Source organism: Peromyscus californicus, unplaced genomic scaffold (assembly GCF_007827085.1).
Source record: "Peromyscus californicus insignis strain IS unplaced genomic scaffold, ASM782708v3 Scaffold_11__1_contigs__length_118956290, whole genome shotgun sequence".
Taxonomy (NCBI): Eukaryota; Metazoa; Chordata; class Mammalia; order Rodentia; family Cricetidae; genus Peromyscus; species Peromyscus californicus.
Window position 1 is genome coordinate 91072459 of NW_026294402.1, and position 21313 is coordinate 91093771.

Here is a 21313-nt window from a genome sequence, read left to right on the forward strand (position 1 = left end):
GTTAGGGACAGGAGCAGGTGACTTAGGAGTTTAGAAAAAACCTAATCACTGTAAGTTATATAAACATTACACAGTTATGGACAGGGGTGGTCACTCTTGGTACAGCAGTTATCCAGCATGTGCAAGGAACTGGGTTCAGGACCCCAGGATGTAGAAGAAAAAACACTAATTGTCAAAAACACTAAAGGCAATATGTGGTGGGCCATGGCTATGATTGCAGCATTCAAGAGGCCAGCCTTATCTACTCAGTGACAGGTAAATCCAAAGTGAGGGGCATGGTGGCACATGCCTTTAACCCCAGCACTTGAGGCCCAGGCAAATGGATCTTATGTGTTCAAGGCTAGCCTGGTTTACATAGTGAATTCAGGCCAGCTAGGGTGACATAGTAAAACTGTCTAAAAAGAAGGAAGGAGGGAGGGAGGGAGGGAGGGAGGGAGGGAGGATTAATTCTAAGGAGAGAAACACGGAGTTGGCATGTTAGGCCTCATTCTCTCTCCCCCTCTCTCCCCCATACTTCACCTTCCCATTTTCCCCCAGTAACCTTCAGGCCCTCTCATGTAGCTCCCTCTTAGTCCACTCCATTCCCGGTTCTCTTCCTCCAAATGCCCCATTTCAACCTTCAGTTATTCTGCTTTTTTTTTTTTTTTTTTTTTTTTTGGCAGAGGATTGGGGGCACAGGGGTGGGGGCTGGGGAGCTGTAAGTGTTGACTTACTGACTTGTTTTGGAGGAAACTAATGAAAAAAGAAATAAAGAGAACAGGCAAAAGAATCAGAGACACCCCCACTCCCACTGCTAGGAGCCCCACAGATATCCCAGGCTAAACAACCACAGCATGTATACAGAGGACCCGGTGCAGACCCATGCAGGCTCCGTGATTGCCCCTTCAGACTCTGTGAGCCCCTATGAGCCCTGCTTAGTTGATTCTGTAGGCCGTGTTCTCCTGGTGTCCCTACCCCTCGGGCTCCTAAAATTCTTCCTCCCCTCTTTAACATGGTTTCCCGAGCTCTGCCTAGTGTTTGGCTGTGGGTCTCTGCATCTGCTCCCAACAGCTGCTGGAGGAAGCCTCTCTGATTGGGCTAGGCACTGATCTATGCGTATATCAGAATATCGTAGGAATCATTTCATTTACTTTTTTTTTTTTTTTTTTTTTTTTGTCAGCCATGTTTGGTTCTACCCTAGGTTTCTGAACCACCCAGCTTCCAGTTCCTGGCCATTCAGGCAGGGTCTGACGCGGTCTCCCTCTCGTGGCTTGGGCCTCAAGTCAGACCAGTGGTTGACCACTCTCATAGGCTCCAAGCCACCATTGCCGCAGCACGTCCTGCAGGCAGGACAGATGTGTGCGGAAGGTTTTGTGGCTGGGTTGATGTCCCAGTCCCCTCACTGGAAGCCTTGCCTGGTTACAGCAGATGGCCAGTTCAGGCTCCATATCCTCTATTACTCGGAGTCATTAGGGTCACCCTCATAGGTTCCATGAAGTTCCCACTGCACTGTTTCCACATCGCCTAAGCCCTAAATGCCCCCACATCTATATCATCTCTCCCAGTACTATCTCCCTGTCTCTCCCTCCCCTCCTTGATTCCTCCTATTCCCGTCCCCACTCGCCCCAAATCCACACGCAAAATCTATGGTATTTCTCCTTCCCAGAGGCAGCCTTGTCTTACTGTATCTTGTTATGCTGAGTTCGGTTGATATCACGGGGAGACTTACTCTTTTCTGAAGGGAAACAGAGGAACAGAGGATCTGGGAGATAGGAGAGGTGGGGGTGGGGCTGAGATGAGTAGAGGGAGGGGAGGATTCGGTCTCATAGTACTGTATGAGAGATAAATACAAAGATAAAAGGGAAGGGAAAAGAAATCCGCAACAAACTATTCTGGGGGCCCAAATAGGTTGGAGTCTGAGGAATGGCACTGAGTGGAGGGTCTTAGCAAGGAGACCGTTGACCTCCAGAACCCAGGTATTCACCGGTATGAGCTGGACAGGCAGGGCCACTGGAAAACATGGTCAGGAGCCACGGATAATTCCCCTATCGGTGCTGTTCACACTTGTTCCTACAGCCTGCAGCCACAGCGGAAGCTGCGAGAGAACTGCGGAATTCACAGGTGACAGCCTACGGATTATGTCCCGAGGTTCCAAACTGTCACGTCTTTCCCGAGGGAGCCTGGCTAGGGATAAAGAGGAGCAGAAACCATGCATCCACAGGCCTGTCTCCTAGAGACGCTTGGAGACCAGCAGGGACTATGGAACCCACCCTGGGCGGATGGTAGAGCCGTGTCAGGCCGTCCTAACAAAGCCCGACTTTCTGTGGCTCACAACCGACCCCTGGAGGCTAACACCCGCTGAAGGCCCCAGAGGAACCGCCCTACTGTAAGGCTCTTAACCAAAGGCGGCGGGGGGGAGGGGGGGGGGGGGGGCCGGGGGGGGGCGGGGGGGGCGAGATTTGGGAAGGGGCGCGAAGCTTTCTGGGAAATCAGCCCTTGTCAAGAGCTTCTGGGAGTTGTAGTTCTTGTAGGTCCCTGTACGCAGGCTTGTTTCTGTTTTTTGGGTTGAGGCCTCTATTGCTCCAGAACACTGGAAAAGGGCATGGGTTCTAGTTCCTGGCGGCATCCGACCTGATAGATTCATAGCAGAAAATGTACTTATGATATAAGTAATATAATACTATATATATGTCTTTTAATGGACATGTAATGCGCTACTGTGTGCTGCTTTGCTGCATCATGCCTAACTCACGTTCTCACCTATGTCGGTTTTTTTTTTCCGAGACAGGGTTTCTCTGTGTAGCTTTGAGCCTTTCCTGGAACTCGCTTTGGAGACGAGGCTGGCCTCGAACTCACAGAGATCCGCCTGGCTCTGCCTCCCGAGTGCTGGGATTAAAGGCGTGCGCCACCACCGCCCGGCATCACCTATGTATTTTTAAAAATGTCTTTCTTCATGACTTTCAAGAAGTCATGCAACATGATGGAGAAATGTCAGAAACTTTTTTCTGGTTGTCAGATTTTTTTTTTTTTTTTGGTTTTTCGAGACAGGGTTTCTCTGTGTAGCTTTGCGCCTTTCCTGGAACTCACTTGGTAGTCCAGGCTGGCCTCGAACTCACAGAGATCCGCCTGGCTCTGCCTCCCGAGTGCTGGGATTAAAGGCGTGCGCCACCACCGCCCGGCAGATTTTCTTTTTTTTTAAATGCAAACACATGTAATTCTTTGTACGACAGAAGTTTCTAGGTTGTCAAAACCCATTATGTAAAAACAATTTGGAAGCCGGGCGGTGGTGGCGCACGCCTTTAATCCCAGCACTCGGGAGGCAGAGCCAGGCGGATCTCTGTGAGTTCGAGGCCAGCCTGGTCTCCAAAGCGAGTTCCAGGAAAGGCGCAAAGCTACACAGAGAAACCCTGTCTCGAAAAACCAAAAAAAAAAAAAAAAAAACAATTTGGAGGAAAAAAACTTAAGACTTTTCATGGGATGATAATTTTTTTTTTTTTTTTTTTTTTTTTGGTTTTTCGAGACAGGGTTTCTCTGTGTAGCTTTGCGCCTTTCCTGGGACTCACTTGGTAGCCCAGGCTGGCCTCGAACTCACAGAGATCCGCCTGGCTCTGCCTCCCGAGTGCTGGGATTAAAGGCGTGCGCCACCACCGCCCGGCTTGGGATGATAATTTTTAATGGCTATATAATGCTTACATTTATTAGTGGCATCTATAATTGTACTATAGATATGAATTTATATAAATAATTAGAAAATACCTATGATCGTCATTATTGAAGCATAAGTCAGAATTCTTAAACTTAAAACATCTAATTGTATTATCTTCCCTTATCCTAGGCCAAAATTTTAAAAAGGAAAAATCGGATAATTTAAAGGGTTCTGATGACATATATATATTTACTTTGGACATAACATTTTATAACAATCTATGAATTGTTTCTTAAAATCTAGTTGAGTTATGAAAGTTTTATATAGTTACAAGAGGCTTTTAAAAATAAATCTTATAGGATTGATAGATAATTAGGTTAGCTCGGCAGTTTCAATGACAAAATGAGTGCATTTACCAGACACCGCGGGAGGCTGAACTTAAAGTCGACCTTTAAAGAGAAAGAAAAGGAAAAGCTTCCAGCCTACAAAGGTGCAAAAATGAACCTGGAAATGAAGAGCTCTGCTGGATGCACAAAGAACTGGGAATAGTGCCCAGGGAAACTCAGCCTGATCTTTCTCTTTAGACCTCCCAGATGCTTAAATTTGGCTAGCAAAAGGAACTTTTGACACTGGCTCCCCTACCGGCCACAGCCCCACAAGTGGGATCTGATCAATCTGGGAGAAAAAAGCAGTTTCCTGGTGACAAGGGACAATCCAAGCCAAACCCCAAGATGATTTATCGATTGTCTTCAGAGAAAATGATTCCGAGATAAAGGGAGAATTGTCATAGTCAAAATGGAATTATTTATGCCAATCCTACCCAAAGGAACAGTATCAGTTCCTTTCCTGTTGCTATTATAAAACACCATGGCCAAAGCAACTTAAGGAAGAGAGAGTTTATTGAGGCTTAAGGTTCCAAAGGGATTAGAGTCCATGGTGGCGGGAGGAGGCGTGGCAACACGAAGCAGGCATGCTAGCAGGAGCAGATAGTTGGGGGCTCACATCTGGAACCAAAGCAGGAAGAGCAGAGAGCAGTGAACTGAAGTGGTAGGAGGATTTTAGCTCTCAAAGCCCGCCCCCAGGAGCACACTTGCTGCAGTAAGACCGCACCTCCTAAACCTCCCCAAACAACTCCACCAACTGGGGACCACATGTTCAAATGCCTGAGGCTGGGGGACGTTTCTCATTCAAACCACCACAGGAACTAACGTCAAAATGCAATAGGAGTAAAGGTAGTCTGAAGGAGGACATGCACGCTCCTCCCGTGGCTGCTGGGTTACTGGCAAGGCGCTGCTATGCCAGGAGAAGGAACAGGCTGAAGCCTGCTGCCAGCTAGAGAGTGGGTGTGTGTCCTGCAAGAGACCTCACCAATTCTGATCACTTTTCAGAAGACCTTGTAGGAGACGCTGGGACGGAGTGAGGAAGGAGTAAATGATATATGGGACCACATGTCACTGTTGTCTAATTGAGCCAAGTTGTTGGGGCAGCCGGGGCCCAGGCTTTGACCCTAGCAGCTATTAACAGAGGTTACAGAAAAGAGAATCTTGGGGCTCGAGAGATGGCTCATCAGTTAAGAACACTTGCTGCCCTTGCAGAGGACCTGTGTTTGGTTTCTAGTATCCATATGGTGGCTCATATCACCTGTAACTCCATTCTCCTGGCCTCCACAGGCCTGTGGATGCTTGTGGTGGACAAACATACACTCAGGCTCACACATGTATATATAAAATAAATCTTTTTTTAAAAAAGGAACCTTATGCATCGTTACATAATACTAGCTTGATGTAGGTAAGAACTAAGAATGTAGTGTCAGAGTCTAGGTGCTGTTTTACAGTAATTCCCCTGCAGCAGCTCTTTCTACCTTACAAATACTGACAACCATCCTGCTGGGACATTGCAGCCAAGATTTCTCACCTGGGAAGTGAATTAACGTCAAAGGGCACGGGACCACATTCATTCCACTCCCCACCCTCTTCTCGGCCTCCTGCCTGGGAATCAGCGCCTCATACTCAAAAGGTGGAAGAAAAGACTCCCTCATCTGCCAAGTGGGCTCTGATTCTCTTCGGAGACCCCACCATGCTGTCTGTCTCTAGTGCTAGGGCCCGATTTCTCCTCAGAATCCCCACCATGCTGTTGCCCTCTGTCTGTCTGTCTGTCCATGGCATTACTAACTTTTCTAGTAAACTCCTTAGTTGTCTTAGTGTCACTGTTGCGGTGATAAACACCAGGACCAAAGCAACTTGGGGAGAAAAGGGTTTATTTGACTTACACTTCCACATGGCTGTTCACCACTGAAGGAAGTCAGGACAGGAACTCAAGCAGGGCAGGATCCTGGAGGCAGGAGCTGATGCAGAGGCCATGAAGGGTGCTGCTTACTGGCTTGCTCCTCGTGGTTTGCTCAGCCTGCTTTCTTATAGAACCCAGGACCACCAGCCCAGGGATAACACCACCCACAATGGGCTGGACCCTCCCCCATCAATCACTAATTAAGAAAACTTCCTATAGCTGGATTTTATGGAGGCATTTTCTCAATCAAGGTTTCCTCTTTGCAGATGACTATACTTTGTGTCAAGTTTACATACAATTAGCCAGTACATTAGTCCCCAGAAATCCATGCCCACCTCATCCAAACCTAATAGTTGACTTGAAGTATTCCACTAATGTTGATGTCAGGGTTCGTGGGCACCCCCAAATGTCTTTCATGTTCTTGAACAAGGAACTGAGCAAACAGAGACACACAGTTAGAGCAGCAGAGGTTTATTAAGATACACTTACAAAGCTGAGTGGTGGTGGCACATGCCTTTAATACCAGCATTTGGGAGCAGAGGCAGGCAGATCTCTGTGAGTTCAAGGCCAGCCTGGACTACAAAACCAATTCCAGGACATCCAGGGCTATTACACAGAGAAACCCTGTCTTGAAAAACCAAGGGAGGAAGCATATCTGACCAAAGGAGGGTTCAGTAGTTCACTGAACTCTGCTGCACAAAGAATTGTGACTCTTATGTCAAAGCATGGGCTTTGGGGGGCATTTGCACAACACAGGCATTTCTGCATATGCTTTTGATGCCATCTAGAGGTGAAGGAACAGGTTCATTTTTCTCTGCAGATTAAAGAATTAAAAGGCTCACTAGTGGTTACACATCTGAAGATAATGATCTTCCCCCTTCCCTAGGATCCTTCAGTCACCAATAGGGAAGGGAAGGGTAGGGCCCCAGGAGCCTCTCCCCAGTCCGGGATTGGTTATTGACGTCCAGCCTTGTGTGGGTCTAGGTCAGGCATCCACAGCTGCTGGGGGCCTGTGGTTTCAATGCTCTGTCATACACACCTCACCACCTTTCTCCGTAGCTTCTGGCTCTTGTACCCTTTCCATTTCTTCTTTTGCCCTTAGTGAGGGTATAAATGTCCTCTCCAGGGACCACCACCTCCCTAACTATGGCTTTCTTTTTGACTGAGTTTACAGTATCAGACTTGAGTCCCATCAGAGAGCGGTTGGTTGGGCCCACAACAGTCATGCCACAATTGTACCAGTGGTCACATCTTACCCGTGGGTTGGTATTATAATTCATTGGGTTCACAGCTGAAAAAGACAGCTGATACCTTATAGCATTATGAACGCTAGCCAGCTTCTCACTCAGTTCCAATTTGGTTTCTCTATATCTTCTAAACAGGGTGGATGGGGGCTTCAGCAACAGGATCTTACATCTAGCTCTTCTGGGAAACCAAGAGCAATGACAAAAGCCTGTGGTTTTTTTGTTTTTGTTTGTTTGTTTTTGTATTTTTGAGACAGGGTCTTTCTGGGTAGCCCGGGCTATCCTGAACTTCACTATACAGACCAGGCTGGCTTCGAATTCACAGATTCTTCTCCCTCTGCCTTCCCAGGGCTGGGATTAAAGGAATGCTCCACCATGTCTGGCTAAGCCTGTGTTTTTTGTTATTGTTATTGTTGTTATTGTTTTGGTTGTCTCTGGGGCCTCCCTAACTAACAAGTTATAAGTAGAGATCCCACACCTAGCACTGAGTTTTTGTTTAAGAGCCCATGGCTTCTGAGAGCAGTGCTATCCAGCTAAGCAAGATACCTCCCTTCTAAGTCTTGTAGGTTTCAATATGGCGTTGTTGTGTACCTTTTTTTTTTGTTTAACTCTCCCTCTCTACCCTTCATCGCCTTGCTCCTCTACCCCCACCCCTGCTTAAACCTCTCTACTCTCAATATTCTCCCCCTCCACTTTCATATTACCTATGTGTCACCCGCCCCTCTCTTAAGACACCCCTCCTCCTTCCTTTCTGTTTTTTGGTTTCTATAGGTACTCCAAGTTAAACATACGGATCTAAAGACTGGCGTCTAGGATCCGTATATGAGAAAGAACACTTAGCATTGTCCTGAGTCTTACCACAGTAAGTGTACTTTCTCTAGTTCCATGCATTTTCTTACAGATTTTGTAATTTTATTTTTTACAGCTGAATAAAATTCCATTGTGTATATGTACCATATTTTGATGGTCTATTCATCTGTTAATGGATATCTAGGCTGATTACACTTTTTAGCTATTGTGAATGGAGCAGCAAGAAACACGGATTAGCCAGTATCTCTGCAGTATTATAGTCTTTGAATATATGCCCCGGAGTAGTAGAGCTGGATCTAATGGTAGTTCCAGTTGTGGTGTCTTGAGTAGCCTCCTCACCGACTTCCACAGTGACTACACCAACTTACACCCTCACTATCAGAGAGCATGGGCTCCCCGTTCCTCATCTTTTCACCGGTATTTATCATCATTTCTTTTCTCCATGACAGTGAGTCTGACTGGATTCTTTTCTGTCTGGAATGCTAAGCCTGCAATAAACCCCTCCTTGTATAAGATGCTTTGGTCATGGTGTTTTATCACAGCAATAGAAAAATAACCAATGGATTGAGAAAGTGGCTTTGTTTGGAACAGCAAGGTGCCTTATAAAGTCCCTGCCTTCTTAGGATCCTCTGAGTGAGCAGTGGGTCAAGGAGCCCCTGTTCTGGCCATGTGATGTCAGTGGGCATCTGAGTTCCTACCAGCACCCTGGACCCATCTGAGAAGATGGAAGCCTTTATTTGCTTAAGTCATGGTGATCAGGTTTGGGTTGCGTGGAACCTAACACAGACCCAAATTGTTCAGAAGTGTTATCAGGTATCCTGTTAAGAACATGGTCCTTTAAATGAAGGGACATGGCTGGCAACCCAGCCGACTCTGTGACACAGTGGATAAGTCATCCAGTCAAGCTTTTCTGTAAAATGGGGATGGTCCAATACATTTGTTCTAATGTGTACCTCTAGCGTGACTGGCTTGTTTTAGTTTGTCTTAGGCGTTCTCAGTTGTTAGCACTGAAAAAGTGGCCTGTGGAAACTCCTCCATGCCAGCTAAACAGGGACAGTTGGTCAACTTCTTAAAACACAATCTAACCTACTGTCTATGCCAGACCAAAAGTTTATTTGATGCTGCCCCCTAGTGGTTGAGAATACTATCGCTCACTGCAAAGAAGTAGGATTTTCTTTTAAGAAAAACAGCGAGCCAGGAGGGTTGGACTAGTACCTGACCATTTAAGATTTCAATTTGTAACTGCTGTGACTCCATGTTTTATTAATTTACTGACATCCTTCAGCAAATATGACATTGGGTAGGACTGCCACAGAGACCGTAGGGAAAGCCCCCGCCTTTGGCATCTCAGCCTTCTCCTGGGTATATTGCAGCCAGTGCCCTTGAAACGTGTTGTGCCAATCTGTGCTAGATTCAGGACAAATTCTATTTAGAGAAGCACCCACCCCCCTCTACTGGATAGATAGGGTTTTCCTCAGGCCTGCAAAGACTCCTGGAGACTATGTAGGGAGGCAGGACTCATTCCGTTGACACATCAGAAGCTAACTCCGAGGGCATCCTCTGCTGAGGACACTGCAGCTCTGGGGAGTTCTGCTACTCTTGGTGACGCTTTCCTCACCAAGGCGGGTCAGTCTCAGCTGTCGGCCAGCTTCTGTGGCCAGGAGGGCCTGATCATAACTAAGCACTCAGCGGATTCCTCAAGCAGACTCTTCCTACTGAGCTAGCTCCTGGGCAGACACTAACACAGGATTACAGTCCTAATACTCCGTTCATTAGTCCTGAGCAATGGGGATCCAGGCGAGCACCCCACTAGCCAGTTGAAGCCCAGATGCTTTATTTACACTGTGTGTTTTCGGTTGCATTGTATCTAACACACTAGGGCAAGCCACACAGCCTAGGATGCTGAACCTGTTCTGGGTGGAGGGGTGTTCCTGAAGACTCAGAGATGCATCTCTCCCCACCTTTCCTGCAACAGTTCTTGAGTTCTGGAGAAAGGACTTACCTAAATCTTCTCCAAGTCTAATTCTGTTGTGCCTACAGAGACCTTCAAATAAGTATAGCAGTCTAGTAGTTTTCTTGGTAGGCCATTTATTATTACTAATTATTATCACCAGGCCAGTAGCACAGGCCTGTACTCGGAGGCTAAGGCAGGAAGACCTGATAGGGGACTAAAGAGTAAGTTCAAGGCCAGCCTGGGCAATTTACTGAGACCCTCTCTTAAAAAAGAAAAAGGGTTGGGATCTAGCTCAGTGGTAGAGTGCTTTGCCTAGCATGTGTGATGTCCTGGGTTCAATTCCTGGAACTACAACAAACTCCAATAGCCTATAATTAAGATCTTTCATTCTGTTCAAAGTGAAGCTTGACCAAGAGGGCTCAGCCCACTGGTGTGTGGTCACGCCCACTTGCAGCTCCAGCACTGGCACTGAGAGACAGGAGGACCGAAAACTTGACAGCAGCCTGGCCAGTACACTGAGGCTACATGAGAGAAGGTAGGGAGGAGGAGGGAGGGGGGCAGAGAGAGAGGGAGAGAGAGGGAAGGATGAACGGGGGAAGAGAAGCAGAGAAAAAGGGGTTGGGAGGGGAGGGAGGTGAGAATGGATCTGGGGTGGGCTGGAGGATGGGGCTGCATATGACTAAAATATCCTATATGAAATTCTCAAATAAAAACGTTTTTAAAAAGGCTAAAAAGTCTGCGTGCCATGACACTATGAATCTGTACTCACACAAATGTACACGTGCACACACACACATCACACACAAAAACATACAATGAAATGTATTTTTAAAGAGAATATCTATGTTCTATAGAGTTTAAGTTTTATAGTCTCTCTATAAAATATACTAGTCTAACCTGTATTCTATAAAGGGTTGTCTGTCTCCAGCTACACATCTCAAGAAGGAAATCTCTCCAAGACATACTGCTGAAGAAGGTAATGACTCAGAAAAACTTGCAAGTTGTTGCTAAAGGAAGCAATTTAAAATATATATTATTTAAAAAATTTTATTAGATTTATCCATTTTAGTGTTTCGCCAGTATGTATGTGCACCAACTGTGTGCCTGGTGCCCACCCTCGGAGGTCAGAAGACATCAGATCCCCAGAACCAGAGTTGTGAACCACCATGTGGGTGCTTGGAATTGAGTCTAGGTCCTCTGGAAGAGCAACAAGTGCTTTTACTCTGAACTACCTATCCATCCCCCAAAACTATACCCTTAAAAGCAAGTTCTGGAACAATAGATTTTGTTTCTATTTTTAAATTATCCATATCTGTGCATCCCCGTGGAAAATTTCCAGGCAATGTTTGTCCAACAGCTCACAGTGGTGCCTCCAGGGGATGTGACATTGTGACATATTTGATGCTTGTCTGTTTCCCTATAAAATCCTTAGGATTTCTAAACTGATTTCTTTTTTGCCTGCCTAATGCAGGTGGCCTCAGGTAGCTCCAAGATGAAGGCTGTCCAGTGGACGGACCAAGGCACAATCAGAGGTGGAACTTTCAGCCCCATCCCCCAACCTTCAGAGATGGGCCAAAAGTCATATTGATCACCAACAGCCAAAGACATAATCAATTACGTCCACACAATGAAATTGTCATTAAAAACCCAATGGACAGGGTTTGGAGAACCGAGCAGCTGGATACAGGAAATAAATGGACCGTGACCCAGCAGGATAGTAGTGGAAGCTCTGTACCCCTCCCCCATACCACATGCATCTCTTCTTCTGCACTATCCCCGGCAATAAACGGGTGTTTCCCTGAAGCAGCCCAAGGGATGGCCGGGTAGACCCCAATTTATGGCTGGTTGGTCAGAGGCACAGGTAAATCCTGCTGGCAAGTAAAGGGCAGTTATGTGGGACAGTTTTGGGTACTCAACCGAGGGGTATGACACCATAGGGGCGTATCTCAGGACAGAACTGGAATGCATCCAGCTGCAGAATCGTATGCTCCCATTGTGTGGTGGAAAAGCCTATACACACTCGCTGTCTGAAGTATGTGGAGAGAGCACAGTGGGGGAGACTGAGTCCAAAGCTGCAGCTGAGACTTCTTCCCTATAGGGGAACTCCACCTCAGAAGTTGTCGCCCAGTACTGTTTTCCAGAATGTATTAATTTTAATATAAAGATATGAAGCTAAATATATACATGTACAGTCCCAGGCCTGTCATGAGTGACGCCATTAGATCATGTCTAAGAATACAAGGTCTAGGAATGTCTTTGTATACATTTAGCTTCATATTTTGTATTAAAATTAACCCGCTGTTATGAATGAATGAATGAAGGCTTTCAGAATTCAGTCCTTTGCATTGCCCATGTCTTAGGAGGTAAGACCTTCACCTATACATTTTGATGTTGGTTCTTACACCAAACACTCTGACCAACAGATACCATGAATTGGTGTTTTTAAAATTCCCTCTTTCATTTTTAAATCTTCAAGCTGTGTTTAGCAGTTCTAAATCCGACAGCTTGTGAGTGGGGAAAAGAAACCCGAACAGGCTTTAAATAAGAGAAAGAGAGGAGAAAGAAATGAGCTCACAACTTCCAGTACTAAATAAAAAGTAAAAACCCTGTTTCTCTCTTGTAAAGAACTCGAGTGACTCACATATACACACCGTGAGTTGTATAGGCTAAGAATTCTCCAAAATTTTTATTTCTACAAACAAAACATTTTCAAATGCAACACCAGACAAAAAAGACGAGAAAGGGCAGGAATGCAAGATGCTGGAGAATCCCACGTGCATGGGCCAGGTCTTGGGATGAACTAGCACCGTTATCCTAGAAATCATGGACTTAGTTGTAATCGCGCTTGATATAGAAAATACTCTAGAAAGATTATTTAACTACCAAGTAACAAAGTTTTTTTTCCCCTAGAAACCTCTTTAAAAATCAATTGGAATTTGGCATTTGAAATTGATGAAAATGGTCTAAAAATGGACCCGATTCTACAGCTTGTCAAAGGAAATGAGTCATTAGTTATTTATTTTTGGAGGGGGAGAAAGTGTCCCAATTCAGTGTTTGGCCTCCTTCCAACCACCAAGCAGGTGCAGCGAATTGGATATTTCTATAGGGAGAAGAACACATCTAAAACTGGTCTCAGAAAATATTTTCCTAGACTATAAAAATACGAAGTGGAATACAAAAATTCCAGCCTATGAAGCCAATAGCCCACAGCAGACAAACATCTAGAACACACTTAAAGCTAGTTTGTGCCACGATCATGAGCATCAAGTATTGTAACCGTTTCCTGGAGCCTTCTGACCCGATGTTTACTTCCCCTTGAGTCTGTTACCACATCAGACAGAGACTCCATTCTGTGTTTCTAGCAGAAGCTACCGAAGGACCGGCTAAAGAACTTGGCATTCAGCTGGCTCTCAAAGTGCCGGAAGGGCAGCAGTAACAGGCTGTTTCTAAAGATCAGGGGTCAGCAAACACAGCCCGTGAGCCAGAGCGGACTGCCACCTATTTAGTTTGGTCTGTGGAACACAGTTACACACAGCTGTTTATGTGTTGCCACGTCACCAGAGCACAGCTGCGAAGATGTGACAGAGACTCCGTGTGACCTTTAGGTCTGCAGAGTCTAAGGTACTGACCTTCTGGTCCCTTCACAAAAGGGCTGCCAACCTGCTTTGAACCCATCACTTTGGGAAAATCTCCACTCAACAAGGTTAAGGTAAATATTCCGGGATTAAGAAAATGTTGGCAGGGCTTTGCTGGTTCCATGGCAGGCCCAATCATATATAAGCTTGGATTGGCAACTTTGAGTACTGAATCTGATGCTGGCATTCTAAGCTGCACACAGCTATAATAATGGACCTTTTTTTCTCTGTGAACTGGCTATTTTGTACCAAGTAACATACTGTTGTGTGCTTCCTGTTTGTCCGAAACCACGGGCATGATCACCCGACTTAATCTGCAGCCATTAGAACTCCACACCATGATTTAGCAACAGACAGAACCAGCAAGAAAACAGCGCTGTGCTAAACACCTTTTAGGCCCCTTCCCCATGACACGCATCATAATAATTAGTGCTACTGCCATCCAGGGCTACAAACATATCCCTTTTGACAAAGCGAACCAAGTTCTCAAGAGGACACATGGGCTTGGGAGAATGCTTGTGGAAGTCATGGCAGAAAGAGGTGTGGAAGGTGACGTCAGCCCCATTATAAAGAATCCGGACAGAATGTTCACTGGGCTTTTGACGGTCTTGCCAGAGCTCAAAGATCAGCCTGGCGGCGAACCTTGGGAACCTGGCTTCCAAAAGCCCCAAGGCACTGAGGACTGGGGACAGAGTGACGTCGTGAGCAGAATAGAGGGTGAACAGCTCGTCCTTCCAGCCTGCAGCAGCACGCTGCATCCGGTTGACTGTCTGATTCAGGATGGGGTGTGCCCCGAGTAGCGAATACCCAAAGTACAGGGGCTTCTCATGCCTCTCGCGCTCATCCTCTATCTGGTGCGTCTTGATCACCTTGAAGTGTTCCATGCCAAGGCAGCCGCTTCTGCTGCAGGGGAAGCTGACGTTGTGGCAAAAGTGGCAGAGCATGGAGTCAATGGGGTTGGCCGCCCGGAGCTGCTTGGTGGGGATGTCCACAATCTTGGCCATCTCCCCGTAGGTCCTCTCCAGCTCACTGTTCTTCAGACGCAGGAGGTACTGCCGTCGCTGCTCCTTCTCCAGATACTGGTTTCTCAGTGGGCAGTAGCAGCTTCCAGAACAGAACAGGGCACTTGGCTGGTGCTTGAAATAAACCTTCTTCCAGTCAAAGTCTGGGAGGAAGCCGTAGAGCAAGGCTAGCCCGCTCTGGAGGGTGCGGCTCTTCCCAGTGGTCTCTAGGTAAAGCTGTTCTGAGGACCAGTCGTTTGGCAGGAGTTTGTGTTTCCTCAGGTAGATGTCCCTCAGCAGCTGGCCATTCTGCAGATGCTGCACGACTCCTACAACACCAGGGGACACAGAATCCTTCTTACCACGAGGTTAGCAAAAGGGCCAAGAAGGACCAGCACCCATCTCTGGTGTACTGGAGAGCAGTGGAAGTTAAGGGGTGAGGCCTGTTTCCCCCCAGGGAAGGGGAGGTTATGAGAGCGGGTTTGTGTCAACTAGTGTAGGGATGGGGTGTGGAGGACAGCCTTTGTCACAAGCCTCCCTATCCACAGCCTGTCATTTGCATGTACCCAAGGGCAGGTGTATGCATACTGTCCAGGGACACGGACGTCCTCAGGCAGGGATGGCTACATGAAATCTGTCGTACCATCTACTTACTGTTGAAACATTCCCTCCTTGACCCTGTTTCCTTTATAATGCCCAATTGAAGGCCTTCTGTTAACCTCTGCCACCTTCTGTCTGGCCCCGCAGGGACTTTCCGGGCTCATCTAACTAGCTCATTCTCTGCAATTTCAGATATCCAGACAGTAGTTTAAGGAGCAAAAGGAAGACAGTATGTTTGCTATGCTCCTTTTAAATGAAAAAGAAGGAAAAGCAAGAGGGTGCATTCACAGTTGCTTGCATTTTGCATAAAGCAGCTTTGGATGGACGTACGAGAAGCCAGTGGGGATTGCTTCCAGAGAAGGAGGGCACAGAAGGGAGACGGGTGGGAAGTGGATAGAAGCAAGACCTACACTCCCTTTAATACTGTCTTGGCTTTGGACCACTGGAGGACAACAATGAACGAATTTTTAAAGAAATGAGAAAGCTTTATCTGTAAGAAGGAAAGGGCAACTCAAAAGAAAAAAAGCAGGCCTGCCCTCCAGCTTGCAGAAAGGGAGGGAACGCCATCTCAGCAGTGGGTGGGAATCCTCTGAGGACATGAGTGACCCACAGGCAGTGTGACCAGTTATGCCATTTTTGTTCAGGTGTCCAAACAGTTTGGAGAGTTCCATCCCCAGATGGGGCAGGCACTTTTACCTGATGGGCTATCTTGTCTACCTCCCGATATATTCCTATGCAAGAAATGGGACAGGGAAGCGTGGCTTCACTAAGATACCACCACATGCGCACAGAAGGAGAGGTTAGCATTCAGCGTCTGTTTCTTTTTAAATACTTTTTTTCAAAAAATGTAGTCTTAGCCGGGCGGTGGTGGCGCACGCCTTTAATCCCAGCACTCGGGAGGCAGAGCCAGGCGGATCTCTGTGAGTTCGAGGCCAGCCTGGTCTCCAAAGCGAGTTCCAGGAAAGGCGCAAAGCTACACAGAGAAACCCTGTCTCGAAAAACCAAAAAAAAAAAAAAAAAAAACAAAAAATGTAGTCTTATTTTATATGTTCGTATTTGCCTGCATGTATGTATGTGCACCATTTGTGTGCCTGATGTGAAAGGAGGTCAGAAGAAGGTGTCGGATCCCCTGGAACTGGAGTGGTAGATGGTTGTGAGCCTGCATGTGGGTTCTGGAAACCAAACTGAACCTAGGTCCTCTGCAAGAGCAGTCAGTGCTCTTAACCTCTGAGCCATCTCCCCGGCCCCTAGTCTGTTTCTTAGGTAGGACTGTGGTACTTTCTTCTGATTTATAGTCTTTTATAATTTATACTCATGAACATGGATGCTTCTGTAGCAAGAAAGCTGACTTTCTTTTTTATTTTGTGTGCACATGTGTGCGCACGTGCACCAACCACAGTGTGCACATGGAGGTCAGAAGACAGCCTGCAGGAGCTGGTCCTCTCCTTCCACCATGGGGGACCCAGGGACTGAACGCAAGTCACCAGGCTTGGCAGTGGACCCAGCTTACCCATGACAGCCATCTAGCCTGTAAAGTTATTTTTAATTTGAAGAAAGCAGATGTTTCACTAGATACCTTAGGGACTCTGAGTTCCTTGAGGTACCAGTCCATATGAGGTAGATCAGAGGACCAACCTCTCTCTCAGGCATTGAGGCAGGAGTTCCAGCACTATTGTGCAATGTTAAATGCCATCAAATGCTATTAAAATTGTTTAGTTCTGTGCTGAGTTTTTGTTAAATCTTGATTAAGTTTGTTCTAAACATTCTTTTAATGCTCGCTGTGAATGATTACAAATCAGGACCAGGCTGTCTGATAGGCTCTTCCTCTGTGCCTGGCAGCCTTGAGCAGGGAACTGCCAGCCAAGCACCCCCTTCCTGGTGACTGGCCAGATGGCCCTCATGGCAGCCTGGCTGCTTTGGACACTTTACAGTCGCCCTGAAGACACTCCAGCGGCTTCAGAGGACCACTACAAACACAGCTGAGGACAGTTTGCTCCAGCCTTGGAAAGCAGCATTCTAAGCTTGGTGGACTCTAACCAACCCCGCAGCCATTTTCTCAGGATAGAGGGGCTTTTCCCGGTGGCTCAGGAGAAGGCCTGTGTCCAGTGCAAATAGTCCTCATTCGTGTGTTGGGGGGGGGAGGGGCTAGAATTAGTGCAAACGTTTGCCATACCCCTTTGCTGGCTGTTCAGCTTGATTTTCCAGTCAGCTGGGGCGGCCCCTTTATGCTGCAACATTAGGCTCAAGCAAATGCCTCTGAACGGTCTTCCCATGTCTACTTGGACTTTATTGGTGCAGAAGGAGCAGCAGCAGTGGCCAAGGTGGCAGCTGAGGGGCAACAGTCGAGGAACAGAGAGCAGGTAAGAGAGGGTGGAGGGCTAAAGAAACAGACTGTAAGAGCCGTGGGCTAGGAACTGTGGGCGGAGGTTGATGGGAAGTTTCAGGGAGCCGCCGAAGCTTAAGGGCCTAGGGTTTCAGACACCCCAGGCATGACAGCTGTTACACTGTCACTGTAGGGCGGGAGTCCTAGCACCCCAAGTGGTTTGTGGGTTCTAACACTGGAAGGCATTATTTGTAGCTGCTCTGTCTGCTGCTGCTGCTGTTGCTGCAAGCCGAGGACTACAGTGCCCGCCAAGCGCTGGGACCGTGAGCGATTAAGCTCACCACAGTAAATTCTTAGTTTTTAAGACTTTGGGATAAAAACAGCTGTGTTTGCCACACCAGTCCATGGGCTCTGGGTACTGAGGGCCCAGGACTACCAGCCCTGGAAAAGCTTCCCACCTACTCACGACTTTTATCCATCTGGGTATTGCCAGGACCCTACACGCTAACTGGTAATGTGCATGTCCTCTCTGTGTCCCACCACACGTTGCTTATCCTCTCCTAATGTTCACGAACGAACAGAGGGGGGGTGGGGGTGACAGTGACCAGGTGGTTGTACTTACCTGTCTGCGTGAGCTCTCCCATCTCACACAGAGGATGGTTAGGGTAAAGAGGTAGGGAATTTAAGGGGCTTTCAAAAGAGGCTCCGGATCCTTTTGACATGTGACTAACAAAAGCTTCCAGTTTAGGATGATAGGGTTTCCTAAAGGGACAACACAGAGAAGCAGTGGTTAGAACACTCGGAAGCGGTCCAGCTTCAACATGTATAACCCGCGTGTGTCGTGGCCTCCGCTGCCTACAGGGACAGGTTCCGGGACTCAGTAACTTTAAAGTTCCAGTTTCAGGGCCAGACAGAGGGCTCAGTGGTTAAGCGTAGTGGCTGCTCTTCCAGAGGATCTGGGTTTGATTCCCAGCACCCATGTGGCAGCTCACAATCATCTGTGACTCCAGTCCCAGGGGATCCAATGACCTCTTCTGGGCTCTATGGTGCACAGGCATACATGCACACAGAATACCCAAAATAAATAAAAATAAAGGAAAAGACTTTTTTCCTTAAAGGTTACAATTTCATTCTGACTTGACCATGGGCACCTATCGACACAATGGAGGTCAGCTTGAGTCCCCAACCTCTGCTGAATACAACTCCCTGGGATTCGTCATCGTAGTTGCCTTCCACCAGCAAGTCCCACATCCCATTGTTCTGGGTCACATGACCCAGAAGCTGCCCTGGTTTCTTCCTTTCCGACCCTGACACGTGCCCCGTCCTGTAGCTTCCCCATCTACTGTTTCTTTATCTTTTCTCCATCCTCACACAGCCACTCCCTGGGTTCTGACCTTAGACGGCCTTGCGGGGATGGCTGTGGGACCCTTACTGGCCTTCCTCAGTTTACCTGGCCCTCCTCTCACCTTGCTTTCTCCACAGCCAGAGGGACCAGCATCAAAGGCGTCAACTCTCACCTATCACTGCCTTTTCACGTTGCCACCTTCTGGGAAGGGCTGTGCACAGCTGGTCACTGCGCTTTGGGCCCCCTCACAGAGACCCCCTTCCTTCTGACATGGTGTTCTGGCCACACAGAGCCAGCCCCCTTCCCTTCCCCCGGCACACAGCACACTCCTTCTTTCCCATCTCTGCCCCTTTTTATAGAGCCTCGTGGGAGACGTGCCTAAACTTTACTGTTTCTAACCTCGGGAAAATCTCTCTTAGAAAACCCTGAACTGAACAAGATAACCAATGCCTAGCTCTGCAGCCCTTTACAGATCACTGTGCATTTTGCACGTAAAATATCTCACTGAATGCTAGGTGGTAATAAATGCCTAGAAAAGCTGATGAGATCTGAGAATATCTGCTTCTGTCACAGAGTATATATGGTAAAGACAAGCACACTTTATATATCCCATCACTAATAGACAATTTTCTGAGATAATGATAGGACCTATAAGTAGCACACCTTTTCTCTGTATAACTTAATGATCTGTGAACACACACACCTTTTCTCTGAATAGTAAAATGGCCTACGAGTGTGTCTACATTTTCCAGCTGCACAGACGTGGACAGACAGGGCCATTGGCAAGAAAACTGCATGCCAATTGGCATGAAGCAGCAGATAAACTGTTCTCACGGCAACCCCCCACCCCCACCCCCCCGCTGTCTGAAAGCCCAATTAACTTTGGAAATATTTTAAAAACGGATGCCAAGATGGATTTACATCGTTCAAAAGCAGAAAGCTGAAAAAAAATCCATCTTTTAAAAACAATGTTTTAGAATTCGAGTTTGCTAATCTACACATGCAGTGGAGTCTAACGGAGCCCCGGGAGAGCTGCAGGGAATTGTCTCTCATAAAACAGAGCATATTTTATTCTGCCTGAGGCTGAGCACATAAATGTTTATAAACTAGGAAATAAAATGTGCAGACCCACAACACGGCTGTCAACACGAATCCACATCAACACAGGCTCTCCATCAACGCGACTCAAGTCTCCTGTCCTGGGCCATTATTTCAGGTCGGTGACTTCTGAGGCTCTGAAAACACTTGGCTGCCAATTTTAGAAATGGATTTTCACTACTGAATGTGTTTGCTGAGATGTTCCAGGTTCCCGGGGCATCTGACTGTTTAATGACGCTGTGCTATCTAATGGTATTCATTACAACTTCCTTTTTTTTCTATGTTGCAGCATTGGAAATTGCACCCTGAGCCTTGACTATGCTAAGCACGTCACACATGCTGGCTCTACCACCAAATCACACCCCAGTCCCTTCATTACAACTTTTTTCACGGAAAAGAAAAATGAGATTCGTGGAAGAAAAACACTTACAGGACAGATAACTAATGGCTGTATCTTTTTCATAGTAGGAGGACTAGGTAGCTGAGTCTTTGGGACCTGACCTGAATCCCAGTGCTCAGGCCTGCATGCCTCATCCCTAGCTCCATCCCTATAGCCCAGAGTTTATCTGGTAGATGCTCCAAAGACATGTGGGAATGAATTCAACTGTGACATGTTCTGTTCTTAGATGTATTGTGAAAACACCACGTCCACATCTTCCTTAACCCAGAATAATGAATATTATGTCACCACAGCAGTTATTAAAATATTAAAATACGGGAATATTAAAAACAAAGGCTGGTGTGAGGTGAGGCTATAGTTACATGTCAAATTCTATTGTTTCTTCTTGGTAACTTGTTCAGCACCCAGGTTTCAGCACCTTCCTGCTCGGTTCTTTCCTCTGGCAGCTGATTAGATACAGCAGCATCCTGGGTCAGCTGTGGAGACATCTCTAGAGAGTGGAGGAAGCAACAACCTAGAAGGAACCTCCCCCTGAATGGCTAGATGGGGCTGGGTGTCATGAGTCTACCTTCACATAAGGAAGAGGTAGATGTTTAGGGCGAGGCATCTTTGAGTCTCTCCATTACAATGCCTGGACTTGCCCTGACTACCCGAGGATGCATTTCTCCTCAGCATAACTCATATGACGGTGGCCTCCTTGGGAATCTGCTTTCGTGCTGACAATTGAGACAATAAAAAATATTACTTCAAGTTCTTACCCTTTTCTTATACACATGTTTATATGCACCGTTCAAGTATACTTGTCCTACAATGCTCAAGGCAGAATCCTGTGGTCAGTCACACACAAGAGAAACCAGACTGTTTCAGCTGTGATCTGGGTTCGGTGGGGATGGTTACCTAAGCCAAGACACCAACGCTACTACTAAACAGCATCATTTGAAATGCTCACCTGGCTGGGAACCAGAAGGAATTCATACCACATCTAAAAACAT

The 21313-nt window shown here is 46.9% G+C and overlaps 1 protein-coding gene across 4 annotated transcripts in view; it reads right to left on the reverse strand.

The window, feature by feature from the left end:
• Positions 1-12586: 12586 nt before the first annotated feature.
• Positions 12587-21313, reverse strand: part of Pxylp1 (2-phosphoxylose phosphatase 1) — a 70424-nt gene continuing 61697 nt past the window's right edge. For all 4 annotated transcript variants that reach the window (XM_052717556.1, XM_052717574.1, XM_052717565.1 and 1 more), the window contains 2 exons: positions 18101-18240; positions 12587-14884 (listed from right to left, as the gene is read on the reverse strand). In XM_052717556.1, the coding sequence (XP_052573516.1) occupies positions 13947-14884; positions 18101-18240 (1078 nt within the window). In that variant the 3' untranslated portion in view covers positions 12587-13946. The remainder of the gene's footprint in view (positions 14885-18100; positions 18241-21313) is intronic.